Source organism: Corvus cornix, chromosome 1 (assembly GCF_000738735.6).
Source record: "Corvus cornix cornix isolate S_Up_H32 chromosome 1, ASM73873v5, whole genome shotgun sequence".
NCBI lineage: Eukaryota > Metazoa > Chordata > Aves > Passeriformes > Corvidae > Corvus > Corvus cornix.
In genome coordinates, this window is record NC_046332.1 from 101,567,828 (window position 1) to 101,589,149 (window position 21,322).

The 21,322-nt window shown below is 38.7% G+C and overlaps 2 protein-coding genes across 3 annotated transcripts in view; one reads left to right on the plus strand and one right to left on the minus strand.

Annotated features, from left to right (window-relative positions):
• The window catches only part of CTPS2 (CTP synthase 2), a 61,691-nt gene extending 61,117 nt beyond the window's left edge, over positions 1-574 (minus strand). For both annotated transcript variants that reach the window (XM_010394444.2, XM_010394443.2), the window contains exon 1: positions 450-574. The gene's annotated coding sequence lies outside the window, so the exon portion shown is untranslated. The remainder of the gene's footprint in view (positions 1-449) is intronic.
• Positions 575-813: 239 nt separating this feature from the next.
• SYAP1 (synapse associated protein 1) lies at positions 814-19,941 on the plus strand. The gene is given in 10 exon segments (XM_010394712.3): positions 814-850; positions 853-1,023; positions 4,170-4,288; positions 6,564-6,630; positions 7,979-8,052; positions 8,350-8,489; positions 10,064-10,206; positions 14,096-14,154; positions 15,123-15,270; positions 16,794-19,941. Coding segments are annotated over 10 exon segments (1,071 nt in total). The 5' UTR covers positions 814-828; the 3' UTR covers positions 16,922-19,941.
• Positions 19,942-21,322: the final 1,381 nt, after the last annotated feature.

Below are 21,322 nucleotides of genomic sequence, written 5' to 3' on the forward strand. Positions count from 1 at the left end.
TAAACCTCTAAGCCATTTTCAAAGCTCTTTTCAGGAAAACTGGGGGTACAATTTCAACAAGGGTATAAATCTTGAGTACATGCCACTTTAGAACTCTTAAACCTTGCTTACAGGAACCAAAATGAAAAGCTCGCTCTGATTTTAGCAAAAACAGCGATTTCGCAGCAGCTTCAGGAAACGCGTTTACTTGAAATAGATACAGAGAACTCCAGGTGGTCTGACAAGCCACTTGTAAAAGATGAAGGAAACAGAGTTAGGAGAGGGAGAGCTGAAAGCGAATACTGGAAGAAATCATTTTGCTGGGAAGTGGCACACGAATTACTCTCTCCAGCCTTATCTACAGGAGCTGCCGCCTCCAGCAGGGATTTGTGGGCGCTGCACCCCAAACGTGCCGCACCACGGGAGCGCTCGGGGCGCTGCGGCCGAGCAGGAACAGGCCTCCGACTTACGTAGGGGTTAGAGGCGGCTGCTCCGACCAGAGCCCGGCAGCGCAGACGAGGAGCGGCCGCTGCCCACCGCGGGGGAGCCGAGCCCGAGCGCACCGCCGCGGGGGAGGGGGCGGCACCCGCCCGGGGGGCGCAGCCCCGCGGCAGCGCCCTGCAGGTACCGCGCCTCGGAGCGCAGGCCCGGCAGCCGCGCGGGCGCGGACACGCGCGGGGACCGGGCCGCTCCCGGCGGACAGGTGCCGCGCGCCCCGCTCCGGCCGGGCCCGCCCCTTCCCGCGGCCGCTCCCGGCGGAAGTGGCGCACGCGGAAGGAGCGCGGAGCGGCCGCCCGGGTTTCCGCAGCAGCGCCGGCACGGCCCGAGCGCGGCCGCCGCCCCTGAGCCATGTTGCGCGGCCTGGGCAGCTGGCTGGGCTGGAGCGGGCGGGCGAGGAGCAGCTGCTGCCCGCCGGCAAGAGGGGCAGCCCCGCGGAGCAGGAGCAGGACCAGGAGGAGGAGGAGGCAGGGCCGGCCGGCCAGGAGCAGGGCGAGCTGCAGGGGGAGTCGGAGGCGCTGCTCAGCCAGGCCAAGGGAATCGGCAGTGAGTGTCCCGGGGCTGCCGGCTTTCAGATACGAACTTAGGAAACAAGGCTGCAAATGTGTCGTTCGGTTATCGCCTCTTTCAGAGCTGTTATTAAAGGAGCAGCACTTCTTTAAGTATCTGCTCTGTTGGCACTATGGGAGGAGGTCTGTCTGTAGAGAGAATAGGTCTGTCTACGTAGAATAATATACTTCATTGATTGCTGTGGGGTTTTGTGATTTTTTCATATGAAAATAATGGGGGTTGATGATTTTGTTGAACATGTGTGCACTCTTAGAATCATAGAATGCTTTAGGTTGGAAAAGACCTTCAAGATTATCTCGTTCCGACCCCACTGCTATGGGCAGGGACACCTTCTGCTAGACCAGCCTGCTTAAAGCCCCATCCAGCCTGGCCTTGAACGCTGCCAGGGATGGCGCAAAGCTGTAATTTGCTATAAGTAAAATTCCTGCTTTACCGTAGTGGATTCTTGGATAAAATTAATCCGAAGTACAGATCTAAAGGTTTTGGGGTTTTTTTAATTGATGCTCTGAAATTCTCAATCAATATATTTCTGGGACGTTAGTCTGAGCTGGTTCTTACTGTGCTTTGTCTTGGGCAGTCTGAACGGCAGCAGTTTAGTCTGTGTAGTTTGGTCAAATATGCCTCTAGTTGTGGTAAAGTGATTCTAATCTGCTAATTGCTCTGATTGTTCAGGAAGGAAAAAGGGCTTTGAATTTCAGGGGAAGAATAAATATTGACTATTATCTATATAAAGATCCATCCCATAATTTTCTCTGTAAGTGAAAATTTGATTTAGTGGTCCATGGGTTCATTGTCTGTGACACCAGGGTAGATTGTGGTGGAAAGGCTTTCTTGCTGTTTTACCACATAATCCTAGAAATCCTAGAAATCTGCATGGCCTACAACCTGGGTAGCTGTATGAAAAGAATCCCCTGGCAGATAAAGAACTTTACTGGTAAAACCGAAGCCTTATAGACATTATTTTTCAGTCATTATCATGCCATTATAGAAATTATGACTGTTTTGCCAATGTGAACTAATAATAGAAATCTTGCTAGATACACATTCTTAATACAGGCATAGGCTTGTAAGATGGAGGGTGAGTTTCTTAGTCATTTGAAAGTGTTATTTTCCCCCACTAATCCTATTTTTTTAAGACTAAGTACCACCCCTTCAGCAGCCTTATGAGTACCTTAGTTCAAAAGAATATTTGCACTTAGTGAAAATAAAAAGCATTTTGCTCTTCAGCCTGCTTCCAGGACTGGCCAAAACCACTTCATGCAATAATGCCAGAATATCACAGCAAATATCTCTACATATTTTGCACCTAAAACAATTGTATATGAGAGAGTTTCCAGGGCTACATGAAACAACCAATAAAAGCTGGTATGAAGTAAGCAGTCCAGTAGGCTGCTGCTTCCTCTGTTCTCATAAGGGGAATAATACATGTCTATATCTAAAGTATAGAAGTTAACCTTTTTTTTTATACTTGAATCATGTGATGGGTTGTAAACCCTGATAACAGGCATAAAAGATGCTAGTCAGTACTTGAAGGATGTTTGGTTATCCCCATTCTGTGACTTGTAAGTGAAAGTTACATGTAAAAAATTGTCTTGCTTAAGGATTGGCTAGACCTCTGCATATTTTGGTATTGATTTTGTGATATCATAACAAGAGAACATTTTATCCACTACAAAGAATACTCAGCTTTCCAAAAGGTGACATCAGTGTTCCAAAGTAACTCATTCTACCAGTGGCTAACAACCACATGTGTTAAAGGAACTTTTTTTTTTAATTCTTTTTTGCATTATAAGATTATTTTTTCCATTTCTAACCCATAGGGAAGCTGGATTTTTTGAGAGTTCTTGAGAAGGAAGGTGGTTTTTTGTTTGAAACAGAAGTGCTTGGTTTGTTTGGTTTTTTGGTTTTTTTGTTTTGTTTTGTTTTTTGTTTGATAACCCCCTGTATAAAAGTCAAAGGTGATTTTCTGGAATAACTGAAATATGTGACTCTTATTGAGCTGACCAGCAGGTAGCACCCCCTTGATCCCTTTCTGCAGGGCTGTTCTCCAGACACTCCTGTGCCAATTTATATTCATCCCACGTGCAGAATCCAGCATTCATTCTTGTTAAATTTCATTCCATTGATGTTTGCCCAAATGTTCCAATCTATCTAGATGCCTCTGCAATTATTTTATTTACTGCAGCACTGACATAATGTGTGTACTGTAACTGAGGTACTGCAGTCGTAATGAACCATTCAGATAGGATAAAGTGCTTGTGACATCATGTCATCTGAGAAATAGTACCAGTGTTTTAAAATCACTTGTCTATAAGCTGATCTTTAATGTTTCTGAAGGTTTATGATACACATCTTGCTTCTTGCAAGTTTGTTCTCCTTAATTAAAACAGAATAACACAGTGCAGATGGCCGTGCTACGTATACGTAGTTCTTTCCCTGCCACCTCTCATCACTTCAGCACTGCTAATATAAGAAAAGTGAGTCTTTCAGAATATTTGTCATTGTTCTTCTGACACTGAATATATTCAGAAAAATGAGCCAACAGGGCCACAGTGCTTTTCATGGAGATAAAGAGAAGAAGACAATGCAAAATAGATAAGGGCAAACATCAAGAGCAAGCTTCTGTACTAAGACTTTCAAAGGAAGTGTTACCTTCCTGAAATTTTTCATGGATTTGCTGCCTCAGTTTATGAGACTTTATTGTGCATGTCAATTTTCTTAAAAAATAATATAATTCTGTTTTAATACTGTGGCTAAGTTACTTTATAGCGTAATGTCTCCAAAATACTTACATGAAATCAGGAAAGACACATTGCTTCAGAAAACTCATTGGAAAGGAGTATTTCAAGGACCATTAAGAATATTTGATTTAGTAAACAAGGTTCATGTATAAATACTTGATTTACAGAAAGTTGTGATCATCATCAACATCGTTAAAGATTGTAAACTAGAAATGGATAAATAGAATTTTAGGAGTTTTTTGTAGGCCAGAAGCTGTGTTATTTTGAAAGAAACTTCTAAGTAGGTATCCAAATGTCTAAAGAGAAGGAAAAATAAATGTAAAAAGGGAACTGGATGTAAAGAAATCTATTCTCGGGTCTTTCTTTTTTTGTCTGTGAAAGGTTACCTCTTCAATTTTGCCTCTGCTGCTACAAAAAAGATATCTGAATCCGTTGCTGAAACAGCACAGACAATAAAGAAGTCTGTAGAAGAAGGAAAAATTGACAGTATCATCGATAAGGTAATTTATTTCTAGATACCGGATCTGAAAGATCTGTTTGCTTACCATTGTTACATGTGGCAAATCTGACATTTGGTAACATTTCTTTAAGCTCTCTTTAGATATTGCCTTTCAAGAGATATTATGTATCTCCTGTCATGATGATGTGACTGAAATGTTTATTCATGGTAGACTTGTCAAAAAATCGTCACCTTGCTTTTCTCAGTGCTGCACCTGTGTTTGTTCAGTTCCATCAGGACGCTGATACGCTGGAGAAAGACCAGAAGAGATGATGAAAAATGCTGATGTAGGTGGAAGGGCTGGAAGAATTTGAGACAGGCAGTTGGGGAATACCTGTCTCAAGATGTGTGGACTGGTTTCTTTTTGCTCCACAGCTTATTTAGTTGGAAAAAGGGATGAGGTAGCTTGCATCTTAAATGCATCTCTGCAGCAAAAGTCAGAATTAGCTCGGCATTGTGGATGTTGTATCCTAAGACCCTAGGGGTATACAGGTACAGTTTCCCCAGAACCAGTGAGCTAATGGAACACCTTGTTACTGTCCTGTTCTTTTCCCCACCCTGACCCTGTCACGTACTTCTTGCCCTCTCTGGTCCTTTCTGTCAGCTCCAGTTGCTTAACTTGTGCCAGCAAGTGTTCTTCCAGTGCTTTAAGCCACAAACTTGGCAGAAGGCAAAGAAAAAAAGAAAAAGGCAGCAGTAAGTGCCATGTAGTGTTCTGTGTTTGCTATTGAGAGTAGCTTGGAAGGGAAAGGAAAGGGAACTGGCCAAAACCATCCCAGCTGTAGTAGGGTTGTGCATCCAGGAATGTCTCACATAGGCAAACCCCTTTTCCTGCTCCCATCTCTCAGACAGCCCTTCAGGGAAACTACAGCATTGCCTGGTTTTTTTAATACAGTAGAATTCTGTTTCTTGATATAATTACTGTTCATCTTGTCTTCCAAACAAATCATCGAATGACATCAAATGAAACTCTATTATGATCACATTTTACATTTTGTCTTCAGATTTCATTGACAACTGTCTGTATGATAATAGCAGAGATTTATTTCTTTCTGCAGCATAGCAGAGTCTAATGTAATTTTGATCCACGTCAAAGAGGAAAAATCAAGTAACAAGGTTATTTGTTAATTTAATACACTATCAAGAATGCTCCTAAGAAACTGTAGCTAAGTACCTACAGCGTATTTTATGCCTAAAATACCATTTTCTTTTTTCTGTGAATGTCTTAGAGTAATATGAATTCCCTGTTTCAATTAATAAGTATTACATATAGGAGAAACAAGATCATAGTTGTATTATAATAAAGCTTTCTTCTTATACCATATAAATTGTTTTATTGCATAAATAGAAAGAATTCACATAACTTAAAACCAGAAGGAACCACAATGATCTGTTGTATAACTGACACTATTGTAGTTCTCTCACTGGTAGTAATCTTAAACTGAAATACTGGGATACTGAAGGGAAAAAAAAAGTATAGGAATTTTATCAGGATTTAGCTTGAACACTTCTGTGCATTTTGGCAGCTTGTTGGTCCACAGACCTCACTGCATAAAATTTGTATTTTGTGAGTGGTTTAAGTATTCATTTCTAGCTTCATCTTTTTTGCCTCTGCTTTCAACCACAGAACATTTGCATTCTTACTTCTAGATTGTGGCATGCCAAATTCTGAGACCATTCTCCACTTTTTAAAATTCTAAATTCAATGTAGGATATTTCTAAATATGATTTCTTTAATGAAAATTTGTCAACAACATAAATGGGGAAGTATTTTGTTTCAACTAAGCAGTTTGATTCTGAAATCCAACTTTACAGTTTTGGAAGTCCAGTTTCTTGAAATGGATATATTTCTTAGGCAACTCTTGAAACTTCTGTAAGGCCAATGGTATCTTTCAGTGTTTAGTGCTTTAAAAATACTTTTAAATAAGTCTGAACAGTCTGTGTTGTCTGTATTTGATATGGTAAAACAGTAAGGGGATATGCATAGTATGCCAATGTTCAAGTTATCAGCTAAGATTTTCCATCTTTTTTCCCTGTCCCCTGAACTTGATAAAACTATAAATATAATTTTGAAGCATACACAATAGTTTTAAATGTAAAATTAAATGCTTCAGTAAAAGGAAATGTATGATTGACATGAAAGACCTTTAACTTACAAGAAGAGCCACTATGGATATAAGAATATGCACTGTATTTGAAAGCACTGACTGAACATAAAATAAAAATTCACTCTTCTTATTTTTTTTTTAATTGTGATTCCCTAATGTTTATTTTAGACAATTATTGGAGATTTTCAGAAAGAACAGAAGAAATTTGTCCAGGAGCAACAAACCAAAAAATCAGGTAATGTATGCTTTTATTGGTGATGCCTGACATCACATAAGTGAGACCTTCCAGAAAGCTGGATAATTGAGCTATATCTGAAACTAATCTATCGAAACACGATTTAACGAAACCCATTGTGGCAGAATTTAATGCATATGGTGGAATAGAAAGATCGTATTTTTAAGTGAGGCTATTATGTTATCTAGTTGGCTTAGATTTGCTTTTTTAAGTAAATTCTGCTTTATGAAATAAACTCAAAGATCACCATGCTAGCAAAGTTGTTTTCTCACATTGTGTTTCATCGTTGACTTTTATCTTTTTTAATGTGTTACCTGAATGCAGTAATTTCTGACAGTTTGAATATCTAGTGACTGCTAATCTTGAAAATGAGCTGGTTTTAAATGGATTGTGATAAAATTTTTCATGGTGTCTGTACTTAGTATGTTAGTCTGGTTTGTTCTTGCAAGATTGCTTTTGGGATTGTGTTGTCTGTATTTCTGTCTTTTTGTCTGTTAGTAAACTTGGGCTTCTCTTAATATATTTCTGAAAGCTTCATGAAAATAGGTAGCTAGATTGGCCAAAGGAGGAGTAACAGATGAAAGGAGCATTAGCATCAGATATGAATCCATGTGGGTGAAAGATCTTGCTGATACCAGCTGCACGGGCAAATAAGCATTGTTAGTTTAAGGGCACAAGAATTACTTAACTGCTACAGATGCATCATATTGTCTCTGTAGGCTGAATTTGCATTGACAGTGAAGAGATTAATAAATATCTATTCATCTATGTTAATTTATTTTCCTCTCTGTACAGCCTAAAGAACTATTTTGAAAGTATCTGCATAAAGATACAAACCAGCTGAACTCAAGTAGGCTTCCTCAGTGTATAATGGGTTGTAATTCGTAACAGATTTATAACATTCTTCTCCATTGTTAAAGAATTGGTGTCTTCTGGGTGTAAGTTACTTTGCAAGCTTAATTTAGATAAAGTTTACACATTTAAAGTGAATCTGGGTATACTATTTGCAGGCAAGTTAACCAGTTGTACAGCACTACCTCAGTAGCTAAACTAAGAGGCACCAAGTTCTGACTGGTGCAAAGAAATCCCCACAGTTTTATTTTTACAATAACAGAGATCAGCAACTATTTAGTTACTACTTCTTTATCTCTGATAAGCAAAGATCCATTCCTAGGGTTTCTCTCTTATGCCATGGACTTAGTTTAGGAAAAGGCACAGTAACGTGGCCTACTGGTGTAACTCTGCTTACTTTTGGGACACTATATGTTACCTTATGTAAGGTCTGTTATTTGGAGTGGGTTTTTTTCTAGTGATACATATGCAATTATCTTCCTCCTTTCAACACTAGAAGCAGCAGTGCCTCCCTGGGTAGACAGCAATGAAGAAGAGACAATTCAACAACAAATACTGGCCTTATCAGCAGTAAGTATTTAATTTCCTCTAAGCTTTGAAATTTTCTCTTGGAGAAATTAAAACTACTGGGGTTTTTTAAGTAAGTCTATTAAATTGCATGTTTTCAAGATACTTTTAATATGTCTGTCACTGCACTGATCATGTGCAAGAGTAAATAGTTCTATCAGTTTCAGCTTGAACCAAAGCAGATCCTCAATATAGTTTTTGTTTTTATAAAGGCTTTACAGATTGCTTTGCTGCTCTTGTGTGTGAAATAAGTGTCCTTTTTCTGATATCATTTAATGACATTTAATATGTTATTCAAAGGATAAACGGAATTTTCTGCGGGATCCTCCAGCAGGTGTGCAGTTTCATTTTGACTTTGATCAAATGTACCCTGTTGCACTGGTGATGTTGCAAGAAGATGAGCTTCTTAATAGGATGAGGTTTGACCTTGTTCCCAAACAGTAAGTAATTTCTGCTGGTAACTGTATCATCATGCTTTCAATGTGTCTGTAAATACTCATAAATTACTCCCTGTTCTTTTCACTTCCTTCAACTTTTTATGTTCTTACGATGTGTACGTATACTTTTATCTGCTAGTGCCTAACACATGGGATATTGCATGTGCATTGCAGTTTAGCAGTTGGAGGTAAGAAAAGAAGTATATCTGTGAGACAGAACTAATAAGGACCTGTTGACTTCAATGTGGGAGAGGCCTTCAGTATTTCATTGCCCACTGTGCTAAATTAAATGATTTTTTTTTTCCCCTAAAGACCCATAAAGCAACAATAAAAATGTTCAGATCTCTTGGTGTAACTGACATCCCAAAAAAGTGATTACAGATAGTCAGAGACCCGCCCCCCTCCCTCTCCAAGAAATGGTAATAGAATGTGTCACCAAAAAAGCAGCAATGCAAGCAAGAGAAACTGGATTTGGATAGGAAATGGGAAAAGCTCTGTGTTGCAGAGCTTTATTCCAGAGCGGTTTTTCCTTGTCCAGTCCCAGACTCTCCTCCCAAAGGTTGTTTCACAAGTCAGCTTCCTATTTAAGTGGGAGTTCCCAACATTAGTCTCTTTCTTTAAGGAAAGAAAATCTTCCCTTGTTACATGTTCTGTCTTAAATCTCCTCCTTTTGTAAACCTTCCCAGCTCTTCATTCTATTTACCTTCTTCTCTATTGTCAGTTCTGAAGATCTTTCCCTATTATTTGATGCTCTGTCTTCAGCCTCTGGTCATGCTATCCTTGCCTTTTCTACCACATTGCTTAATTTTTTTTTTTTGTCTGTTCTTAGTCTCAGTGGTCACTGTTTGCCTGAATAGCTGCAAAGGTGACTTCACTCGTTCTTAACCTGCGCAAGTTCCTCCCCACAGATGTTGTCATTTCTGCCTTCTGTTGCCTCTCGGTTAAAGTTGGGTCTTTTTTTCTTGCTGGAGGGATTTCGAGGGAAATGTTACCTGAGGCAGGGGATAGTGTCCCACCTATCAGAGCTGGTCATTTCCACAATGGCAGTTCCTAGTTACTAAAGGTTCTGTGGACGTGCTGAAAGACATGCAGGTAGTGAAATAGTACTGCTGCAATCTAGGAATGGCTTCTGCCACCACAGATGTTCCAGTTCCACCTGATGTCTAGGGAAGATGTAGACAATTATAGTTTGACAATAATAGAGTGTTTGGCTTAGAGGGGAAGAGAATGGGGTTGTTTGGCTTGTTGGGTTTGTTTACATAATTTGTCAGGAGAGATGGAACAGTATAATATTTTTCCATACCATGTATTGCTGCATGCTGTTAAGCTTTTCCTAAAGTTATAACATTACTATTATATGTTCAAGTCAACTGCAAATGCCTTGTGAAAGATCAAGAACTTCTAAAATGATGGACTTTATAAGATGTGTTAATGTCACAGATTTCTTTTTTAAGTTTTTACTTAAATAACAGCTGTGTCTACTCCTCCTCTCTGCATATTTAATTTTATTTCACTGCTAGATGGTAAAAGGAACGATATTCCAAATGTAATAATCAAAATCTGTTTGTTCTCTCTAGTGTAAAGGAGGAGGTGTTCTGGAGAAATTATTTCTACAGGGTGTCCCTAATTAAACAGTCTGCACAACTCACCGCGCTTGCAGCTCAACAGCAAGCAGTAGGAAAGGAAGAGAGCAAAGGCAAAGAGGATAGTGAACTGAAAGGTATGGGAAACATTTGTTTTAGCACAGTTCATTAACTTAGTGTCACGCTGTTGCCTAAAATCAGAAAAAAAATTTTCAAACAATATTAAAATTGGCAACATAAAGATAAAAGATAAAGAAAGCTTTTAATGAAAGCTTTCAGTTGCTCATATAATACATATCTGCATGTGCAGCATCAAATTTTCACAATTTTTATAAGTTTAATTAATTAGCATATCTAGCAAGTACATTCAGTAGGAGAACAGTTGCCCTGGTAACCCACCTTTGGATCTGCTGCACTGGAGCCCCTCCAAGGGTTCTTAGCCCTATATCTTGTTATATCTACAAAGTATCTTATTACTTCAGCCCAGGTGCTGGTGCAAAACAGGATCTCCTTGTTAGAAACCCTTTGTCTTGAAAATAAGACCAAACAGAATTTCAATACTGTGGCATAATGTATGAGAAAGGGTAACTACTGTCCTAAAGTGTGAGGAAGTGCTAGAAACTGTACAACTATATATTAAGAAATCTACAAAGCTACAAATATTTTTAAAAAGCTAAAAATTTTTAGACATCAACAAATGCTCATTGTATACATCAGGTGCCATCACATTTTTATCCTGGATTGCCTATTAAATCAGGGCTTCTCTCACCATACTTGGTGTCTTTGTGTAGACTGGGGAAGAGGAGGCTCCTGGTGCTTTTAAGCTGTTCTCCAGTTTCAGCCAATTTTGTCAGAAGAGTGGAAATCTCAAGAGGAGAAATGTTGTACTTAGCTTGTGACAGCTCATGACCGTTATTGGTCCCAGGTGTGATTTTTGACTTGTCAAAAAGAAGTAGGAGATACCTTTGGTTCAGTTGATCAGACAGCAAGTACTAGCCAACCCAGCCAGCTGGCATGTGGCTTGCTCTTGGCTTTTGCTCATCCCTCGTGCCAAACAGAAGTTAGCGAGTGATACAGGAGTAGAATGACTGTGATGCTGGAGGCAGAGACACATGCAGGATGTGGAAACAGAAAAAATGGGGACCAGGAGGCTACCTGGGATACAGCCTTGAAATGAAAAAGCTTTTTCAACAAAGGTATCTTCAGTTACATTGATCAGTTTCTACAGGTGATTCTTACTGACCCTCTTATGAACCACTGGACCTCTTTGCATGTTAACAAATTCTGCAAGCAGGAATATTTGCAGCTTAAAGAGTACAAAGCAGTTACTGACAGAAATGCAAAAGATAACCAGTAGCTCATTAAATCTAGGCTTAACCTAGGTACACTCACCACCCTTGGTAAGACACCTGAAGGATCTTGGCAGGCTGGGTAGGCATTGGGCAGGAGGAGAAAGCCTTTGCTTCACCTTGGAACTGTTCTCATATCCCCAGTATCAATGAATTGTCATCCATGAAATCCGCTAATACTTATGTCCTGTTGACACTGCTCGCCTGACTGACAGCCAGCTGATCACTGCCAAGTTAACTTCTTTTTCCTTCTTTTTGAATATAATATCTTTCTATATAGGTATTTTTCCTCTTGAGTTGCCTTTCTTATTCTTTTTACAGACTTTTTCACAGGTCTTTTGCACAACTTGTTTTGCACACTCTGAGCGAAGGTTACTCAGGTGGGCCTTGGCTCCTTGGACAGGCAGCTGAACTGTGGGGTGAAGGGGAGGCTACAGATGGCATTACAAAGCTGGGCTTCCATGTTGCATATGTGCCTTTGTTGTCAGTTTGTCTCGTGTTTCTCAAGGATTTTGTTTGGAATGTGCCTGTGTCAGCTTAGGCAAGGTCCCCATGTAGAGTGAAAAAAGTAGTTTTCTAAAAAGTAGTTTCTTGAGTTAATATCCATGCAATGCTGACAGGACAGACTACTCCAGAATCTACTGCAGACCAAGAGGCACCCATTCCCACTACTTTTATTCAGGACAGTTGTTTATTGTCCCAAAACTATGGCTGTTTTAACTGAAGTGTCTCAACTTTACAGGAGATATGGCATCTGACCCTATTGAACAATAAAAATGTTATGTTTGAGGCATTCAAACCCTTGGAAAGTACCATTCAAAGTGAAAGTTGCTGGATTCTAGTAAAATTCCCTTTGAGACTAAAGCAAAACATATCTTCATTTAAAAAAAACAAAAAAACAAAAAAACCCCACCAACACTGCCTTTTGGCCTGTTGCAGCTTTTCTACAGTTCAAACCACCAGTGTGGGATATGCAGATAGATTTTCTGTCCTAGTGACTGTATGTGCTGTAATGGCAAAGATACATGTACCAGACTGTAGTAAATGCATGTTTTGTTTGACTCAGAAATTGCATCAATTTGGGAAGCTCTGAATATTACATGTTATTTTTGGTTTAAGTAACCTTTTTGAGGGTTGGATTCCCTAATTGGAGGCTAAAACTGGAAGTAATTGCCTTTTGGTAGTTCTTCATAATGTTCAGGGTTTCTTCTCAAAGCTGAGTGTCTATAAAACAGAATTAGCCTTCCGTTTCTCTGTCTCTGCCTTAGCTGCTCTTTTCAGAAAGTTAAATTAACGTGGTTGATGTGAAAGGAAGAGAGAAGAGACAAATGGAAGATATTCCACGTTCTAGTGTAAAGGCTATGTAAGATCTATAACAAAATGCCAAGTTCTAGCCCTTCTCTAGGTATTAGGTAGCTCTGTAGATGTAAACTGAGTTACCTTGGGATGAGAGCACACCAGCAGTGGAGAAAATGATGCCAGGCCAGTATGTCCAGAATAATGCTAATGGTGCATCAGTCACACCTGACTGGGGCATGGGCCAGTGCAGAGCAGCCGTGTCCCATCTGCATGAGAGCAGCAGGTGGGGCCTGAGGCACCCCTCTTGAACAGCAAAGAGTTACTGCCATGTCCCGCAGCTTCTCCAAGCAGGGAGTGCTAGAGCCTCTTTGGGTATGGTGGGAGATCCTCTGGAGATGGGGAAGTGGAAGGAAGAGAGAAGATGGGACAGAAGAGTGGGCATTGAGTAGAAGAGCTATACAAGCAGTGACAGCTACCAATTAGGGAATGATTTTAATTAAAACTGGTCTTAATTTTAAAAATTAAACACAAAAAAATTCCCCATTCAGAAATTGCTGAGTTATCAGGAAGAGTCCACCTGGGTACCCTGGAGGAAGCAGAGCTGCAAGCTGAGAGCTGCTTTGCATGTTTGAGCAAAGAGAACTGCTAAGCAAGCACTCCACCACTACCACAGCCTCCCCTGTATGTTAATTGTTCTTGCAGCCACCTGGGTCTTCATTGTAAGTCCTCTCTCGTGAGAGTTAACATGAGGAAGAAAGCTGGGGTGTTCCTTTACCTGCCAGGGAAAAGATCTAACCTTGCTTGTAAACAATCGTTGTCTTCCTAGCACCATGCTCTAAATACGGAATGCACAGTGAGTTTTCTTAGGAAATTGGGACCAGCTTCTAGGGTTTGTTTGTCAGTGACTTCCTTTGGCTGTGTGAAACAGGCCTTTGCAGAACACTGTTCTCCTGTGCACTTAGCGTTGTGCATAGTACATGTGCAGTCTGGTGTGCCCGAGAGCTAACCAGTGCCCATGTCAGTAGTAGTACCCAGCCAGGGGAGTGGGAGAACTGTGATAGACAGTGACTGGATTTCATGACCAAGTCTATGCATTTGTAACTTTAAAGATCTTGGGATGTCATTTTGAGGTTCAGAGAGGTCCTGTTCTTTAAGTGGAGTCATAATGAGGAAATGGCTTGCTAAATTTGTCTTAATTAAGAATAGAAAATTGCTTCTCTTTGTTTTTGAAAATGGTTCACCTGTGGCTAAATTCAGCCTTTAACCACAAGGATTCCTTAAAATACAGTATTTCCTTGTATATTTAATAGCTATGCAAATTAAATGAGATTTTTATATATTTAAATGTAATCTACCTTTTTTTTCCCTCCCTTGACAGAAACAGTACGGCCAAAAACACCACCTATTACAATCAAGCCTCAAATAAAATCACAAGAGGTAAAAATGCTGTTATATTTTATCTGGTGTTTAGTATGGGAAGCTGTTCCTTAATAAGTAATTATGCATCTTCTTGAGTAAGTTCTGCTATGAAACCATAATAATATAGTATCTGACAGTCCTAACCTGCTGCTGTTTTGCTGTATTACTAATTTTTAGCATATAGGCTTGAAACTCATTTTCAGTAGCAGAAACAGTAGTTTATCTGAAGAATGCTTTCCTTAGTATCCTGCACATTATGATAAGATGTGATTTTACTCTCAAGAGTGAAATTCCCAAAATGTTTGGAATAGAAGGTTAGCATTGCACTGAGACACTAGCAGTACCTTCATAAAAATATATTTGTGTGCCATGTTCTGTCCAACTCTTCAAGCAGTGGTCAGGCTGAAGTATTGGAAATCTAAATGATGCATTGCAATAGCAACACTGCTTTATTTCACTTTTGCTTGGTACTGCAAAAACCTTTACTTTAGACACATAATGACCCTTGTTCATTTCTGGATTGTAAAGTTGGTGCCAGAGAACACTCTTGGCAGAAGCAGAGCTGTGCATTCACTTGCCAGCAGGCAAAGATTTCCAAAGAACAGTCCTCTCTTAATCTCACTTTGGTCTAGAAAACTGTTACTGAATTGTGGTCAAATTTTTAATATTTAGGTCCTGTTCTAAACTACTCAGGAGTTTATTATTGTTTCTGAAGATTACAAAATCAGAATTAAAGTTGTTAAGAGAACACAAAAAGACAACCTAGAATGTAAAGCAGAACATTTTCAGTACAGCTGTCTTACCATTTTTGTTTGTACAAAAATACTCTTAAGGACAAATAGCCAATAAAGAAAAATAGTTGTGAGAGTAATGCCATAAGTTTGGGTTTTGCCAGCTCTATTTAAAAGCAGTCACGAGTAGAAGTATGTATTGGTGCCTTTTTTCACCCTGTCTGGGTAAGTTTATACTAAAATGTCTTGTTGCAGGATGAGGAAGAGATTTCCACAAGTCCAGGTGTATCAGAATTTGTGAGTGATGCTTTTGATGCCTGTAATCTGAATCAGGAAGATCTCAGAAAAGAAATGGAACAACTAGTGCTAGACAAAAAGAAAGAAGAGACTTCAGTAGTAGAAGGTAAAGCTACTATTACCTCTGTTTCTTACATAAAGCAATTCTAAGACAGGTTGATTTAAAAGAAAAAAAAAAGTTGCAATTCAATTTAGGAAAGTAGATCTGTGACAGTTTTTTCCAAAGTGTATGAAATGACCATCAGTGAGATATTGCAGAAATTAATTATAATCTTCCCCATGGTCAAACCACATCTTACACAGAATGTTAACTGTGAGTGGTTTAAATCCAAAGTACCTAAGAATTTTAGATTGCTCTTCTATGAAAGGGAGTGTGGGGTATTTTTTCTGTTTATCTCCTCCTTTCCTTGCCTTCTCTTCCATAGGTTCTTCTGCATATTAATTTTTTTTTCTTTAATTGACATCCTTGTAGGTAAAGTACAGTATTTGGAAGTCAGACTCTGTTTTTTTTGTTTTGGCACCAGCTAAAAAGGCAACATTTGCACCAGACTATGAGCCTGAAGAGGCCTCTGCCTATAAAGGTTTACAGTTAAAATGTAACAAATAGTTCTGAGAATCATGAGAAGAGATTAAATGGAGCTTAATATTTAAAATAGTTCAGATTTTATAAAATCAGTATAAAGAGCATAAAAAGAGTCTGTGATGATGTGGCTCTGGCCATACACAATTTACTATGTCAACACTTGTATATGTAGATGCTTATCACAACATTTGCAGAACTTAATTAAAATGTGCTTTGGATTTTGCTGAATCATTGTTTTCTGATTTTTTTTTTCTTCTGTTCAATACATAGCCAAGCTTGAGGAATTGTAATGAGTAATATCACTTTCTTGCATCTAGTTCTTTGATGGAAGTGTTTCAGTAGGTCATGAATGTGTTACTTGTTCAGAGAAATCTCAGCTGGCCGTACTGACTTGGACTCTGGAATTGCGTACCTTCCTATCTAGGCTGAAGTACCAACCAACATGGAACACGTCAAACACCCATCTCCTCCCCCACACTCTTGCCTATGATAGGTAGAGCTAATTAAAACAGAGCTTAACAACACAGGAATGCCTTCTGACTAATTTTTTTCCGTGAAGTATGAAATATGGTTACCTTTAACCCTGATTAAATGACCTTGCCTAGCTACAAAAGTCAGTGAGGAGAGTACCTTCTTCTTTGTTTTAAACTAGCCACAGTATTTGATCTTGATTTTCACACTTCAACACTTCTACAAACTTCTTTTTTTTATGGAGATTTAGAACTGGAAAAGGAGATTCAGTTGATAGTAGAGTAGAAAATTATCTTGCAAAGAGACATGCATAATGACTTAGCTGTGTATTTGCTCTTTATATCTTTATTATAGTATGCATATAGGAATATAGCCTTGTATATTAATTAATTCCTACTTGTGATCAATAAGAAGGTGAAATTTCTGATCTTGAAGTTTCTTTCATTTTTAAGGAGATTAGCCCATGAAGTTTAGGGGATATAAGAGCGATTCAGTGCAAATTTATCTAGTTTTATATAAATAAGCAACATTCAGTATTATCAGTTAAATTCTTACATATCATTTATCTCTTGTAGAAGAAACTGCTGATTGGGAAAAGGAATTACAACAAGAGCTTCAAGAGTATGAGGTGGTGACAGAATCAGAAAAGCGTGATGAAAACTGGGATAAAGAAATAGAAGAAATGCTGCAAGAAGAAAACTAAACATTTTCACAAAATCACTGTAACCCAGAGCTTTTTCGGAGGACTGACATGGATTTCTGCTTTCATATTTTGCTTACAAAAATATCTTCAGAAGACATAAAAGAATCTAAAGTCGTTATAATTCCATATGGGAATACAACCAGTATTTCTGTTCTTTATATGAGCAGTTTCTGAACTTCTATATTCTTCAAAAGAAAAAAAGAGAGGCAGACACTGCAGGTTATATCTCATAATTAAAAGTGATAACATTAATAGATGAAGCAATGGTTCAGTTTGAGGCATTTTTAGGTGATCAAGAAGCTCTTCAAAGAGATTTCTAAATCTAAGAATCGCAATTTTTTTTGTCTACAGCCTTCTGTTTGGGATGTAAAAATGGATGTTGTAAGTAACTTAGTCCTTGAAAACAATTCTCTCTTGACATTTGCACTCTGATCCCTGTATAATCTGTAAATGTGTACTATTTTTAAGGTACTTGTAGCTGGTAGATTTCACATGTATTTAACTTCCTTAATGTATGTAGCCAAAGAATTTATAGAAAACCTTATCAAATAACTTTCAAGGATTTGGTAAAACATACTAATGCAGACTCCAAAAGAAGCTGATTATTTATCAGTCAGGCAGCAAACATTTAAGCATTTAAATTGGGATAGAGTTAATAACTGCTTGAATTAAATTTGGTTTTGTTAATCATACTGAGATACTGCCTTTCCCCACAGAGAGGAATGGTTTAATGCATTCTTTCTGCAGAAGGCTATTATGTTTCCATTTAATTTTACTGTCTGAGCTGAGAGCAAATTAAATGCTTCTCCTTATTTTAAGTGCTGAAACATTTATGTAAAAACTTTTGCTGATTTGGACATCTTTATTAAATACTGTAAATATGTATAAAATTGGCTCATTTATTTGGAGGGAGGACAGTGAGGAGCAAATATACTTCAGACATAGATTTTAAAAATACAGTTTTTCACAGTGCTTAAAACATAGAATTTAAGTTTAAAAATAGGGGGGTTTTCTCTAAAAGGTTTTTGATTCTTCATAGGCATCTGGATGTTTCCTGTGGTTATACCAGTAAGTCAGTATCTTTAAATAGATAAACGAAAATTTTATGTTCTGTTTGTCACCTCTTTCATAAACTTCTATGACAAAGCATTCATGAAATTCCAGATACAAAGGAAAATAGGTAAAATTAAGTAGGTCAGAGCCATTAAGCACAATTGAATTATAGGCATGCTACGTACAGTAAGCTCTGTCTTAATGACATAATTCTGCAGAAAACTTTTGTAAAGAGACTGAAGAGATTATAGCTGTAATTACTCAGTCAATATTCATCTGTGGGAAATGAAAAGAGCTAAGTAGTTTCAACTGCTGTTATTGTAAGAAAGGACTATTTAAAATTGTCTCCATTAGCAACTTGGACAGAAAGTTCTCCTCTATTTCTCACTACGAAAAAGGAATTGTTTTAAACCTGCATACATTTGGCTTCTCAAATTAGTTTATTGCCATACACTTTCTCAACTGCAAACCATTTTGAGCACAATTTGTGTTTTTATAGTGTTTTTCACTTAGTTAACAGATGCAAGGTAAGTCATGGTAAATAAGAGGTACTTAAGGAGCTTTTTATATCTGGGATTAATTAAAGACCACAAAAGTTAAATCTGTTATGCTCATAAAAATAAGACTATTCACAGCTCAATGGTTACTCTTGACAAATACAACTGCTGTAGATTTAAGCTGGAGGTGTTAGGATCTGTCTACTGTACAGTTTGACATGACACCTTCTAAAAAGATGGGCAGTTCTATTCTGATTGTGGCAAATCTTCCCTGGATGACTGAGAGCTCCAAAATAACTGCTCCAAAAGTCCACTTTCTTAAAAAACAAGCCTGATCATTCCTAGCATTTTCAGTTGTATGATGACCTTATTTGCATGGGGCCTCAAGCTTCATCTTTCTTTTCATGTATGCATAACCTATATAGTGGTCATAGATATTAAACTCCATTTCTCATAAAAGATGGTTCCTTCATATAAAATTGTCATTTTTCAAGTCTTGTGAAAAGCAAGTACATCTATAAAATAAAAGAAACCAACCCACTGTTTAAATTTGCATTTAAAAAGACAATAATGTAACAAGGCTGAATCTGACTTTAGCTCTGATATTTAAAGTCTCTTATCAAAAGTCATATTAATATTTTCAGATCTGGGGATCTGGTTTTAAGCTGGAAAACTGAAGTAAATTCTCCATAATCCTGCAGTTTTCAGGCCTGGCCTATGCCTTTCATTTAGGTAGGTGCTACAAGTGCCTAGCAGTTCTTACTGTACATGGGAAGAGGGAAAGTTTCTGCATTCCACTTGCTACATGAGATGAACACAGGTAGACCTTTTCACATTCATGGTGAATTTTGCATGCCTTTGTACCCAAATGTGTCATAATAGTATATTACATGAGCAGGTGTGCTGGTCTTTTTTTAACAACATTGTTCCAAGCGCTGGAATGGTGCAGATGCTAAAATCCAGAAGAACAACACTGTGAAATCAGTGACCAATGAAACCAAAAATGAATGTAAATACCATCATCCTGTGGATACAGTGTGACAGAAAGTACAGTTGTTCAAAACATTGAGAAGAAGCAAACAACCAATCAAAAGATTGTTAACAAATTTTCTTAGAAGATAAACTTGCAGATTTTTTTAATTAACCTTTGAGAAGCAGGGCAAAGATCACCCAGGAATCATGTAGGTTAGCTTAGAATAGCTCTGAGATACCAACGTCTCCAGTTATTCTATGTGCTGAAGAATCACCTTCAGCTATTCATTTATAATTCCAACTGGTATTAGTTAATACCTGTATGGAACATTTTGTTTAATAATCTGTCTGGAGGAGGAGGAAAGATTGTAAAATTCTGGAATAAGAAAAGTGTAGTGAAAAGTTCCGTTTATTCAATCAATTACAGGTGATCTCTTATCAAAGTTAATCAAAGCTTTCAGTTTCCTGAATTGTTTCAGTAAACTTTGAATTTTTTTAGTTTGTTGCCTCAGTATTTTATTTTTCCTTGCTGTTTGGTGATCTTGGTGTTCAGTGGGGTGATGTATGTAGTACTGAAGTGCAGGATGTCAATTTTAACCTCATGCATTTAAAGAATAACCTTATGTGCAGGAGCCTGTTGCAGGACTGTGAGATGCATCCTTAAACTGTTGGCCACTCACATATTATTGACTTTTACTTTGCAATATCTATTGCATAGAAAGGAGCAACGTGTGTCTGGTTACTTCTCTGTGCACTGCCAAGCATTAGCAGCCGCATCAGGCCCTCAGTCCCAGGGCTGTGTCAAGAGTGTGGGTGTACCATTGATGCCTTTTCTCTGGTCCTAAAAATATGAGGCAGACACAGTTAGGGTGATAAAAAGGGGTACCTTTATATAAGGATCCTCAGGTGCACAGCTTGTTAGGTGGAAAATGATGAAGATACATACCCCGTGTGGCGCATGTACAATTTTTATAGATCCCGCGCATTAGCATATTTGACAAGAGTCCCCCAGTTAGCAACATGCCCTGTGAAGTAATCCCTCCCAGTACTAGTATCATCTAAATTCTCCCCCCATTCAGGGGAGACCAGGCCCTGTTAACAAAAATATGTCTCAAAAAGCTGGTTTCAACCGTGGTTTCAAAGGAGAACCAAGATAGCACAGGGGTCCTGGAATTTTTGTCTTTCTGCCTAGGAAAATGCTACAGCAAACTAAAAAGCTGCAAATATATGTGTAAACAATACAGAGAATATATAAAAAAAATATAGGTAAAAACCAAAACAGCATCATTTTCCTCTTTTTAAGAGACTAACAAGACTCTACCTTGTCTAGTCTCTATTTCCACATTTAACCCCAGCACCAGTTTACACAACCAGCTATCCCACCAGCTATCACAAAGATGCCAACTATACAGCTATTATGAACGCTTCTTTTATCCAGGCCCAGTTTGGTAACCATGAGGTGAGGGTATGGAAGATACGGTCGAAATTCAAGGTGTTATTTCTGGAAGCTACTTCATGTAAAATTTGAGTTCCCTTCCAAATTTCAGCCAAATCCTTCCTAATTCTTCCACTCTGGTCCACATAAGAACAACAGGTGGTATTAATAATAGCACATACATGTCCATGTGCAGCAAATAGGAAACTGAGAGCTATTCTGTTCTGCATAACCACGGGAGACAGACTGTTGGGGTCCCTCCCCCACCGTGTAGCCCTGGGAGAGGGGCCCTGAGGGCACAGACACGGGGCTTCCCTGCCCCTGCTCAGCCTCGTTCCCATTGGTTGGTTTGTGTTCCCTGCGCGGGCAGAAGGACCCTTGGTCCCGTGACTGGAACAGTTCCTGGGCAGAGCTCCGGCCATGCGGCTGGAGAAATAAACATCT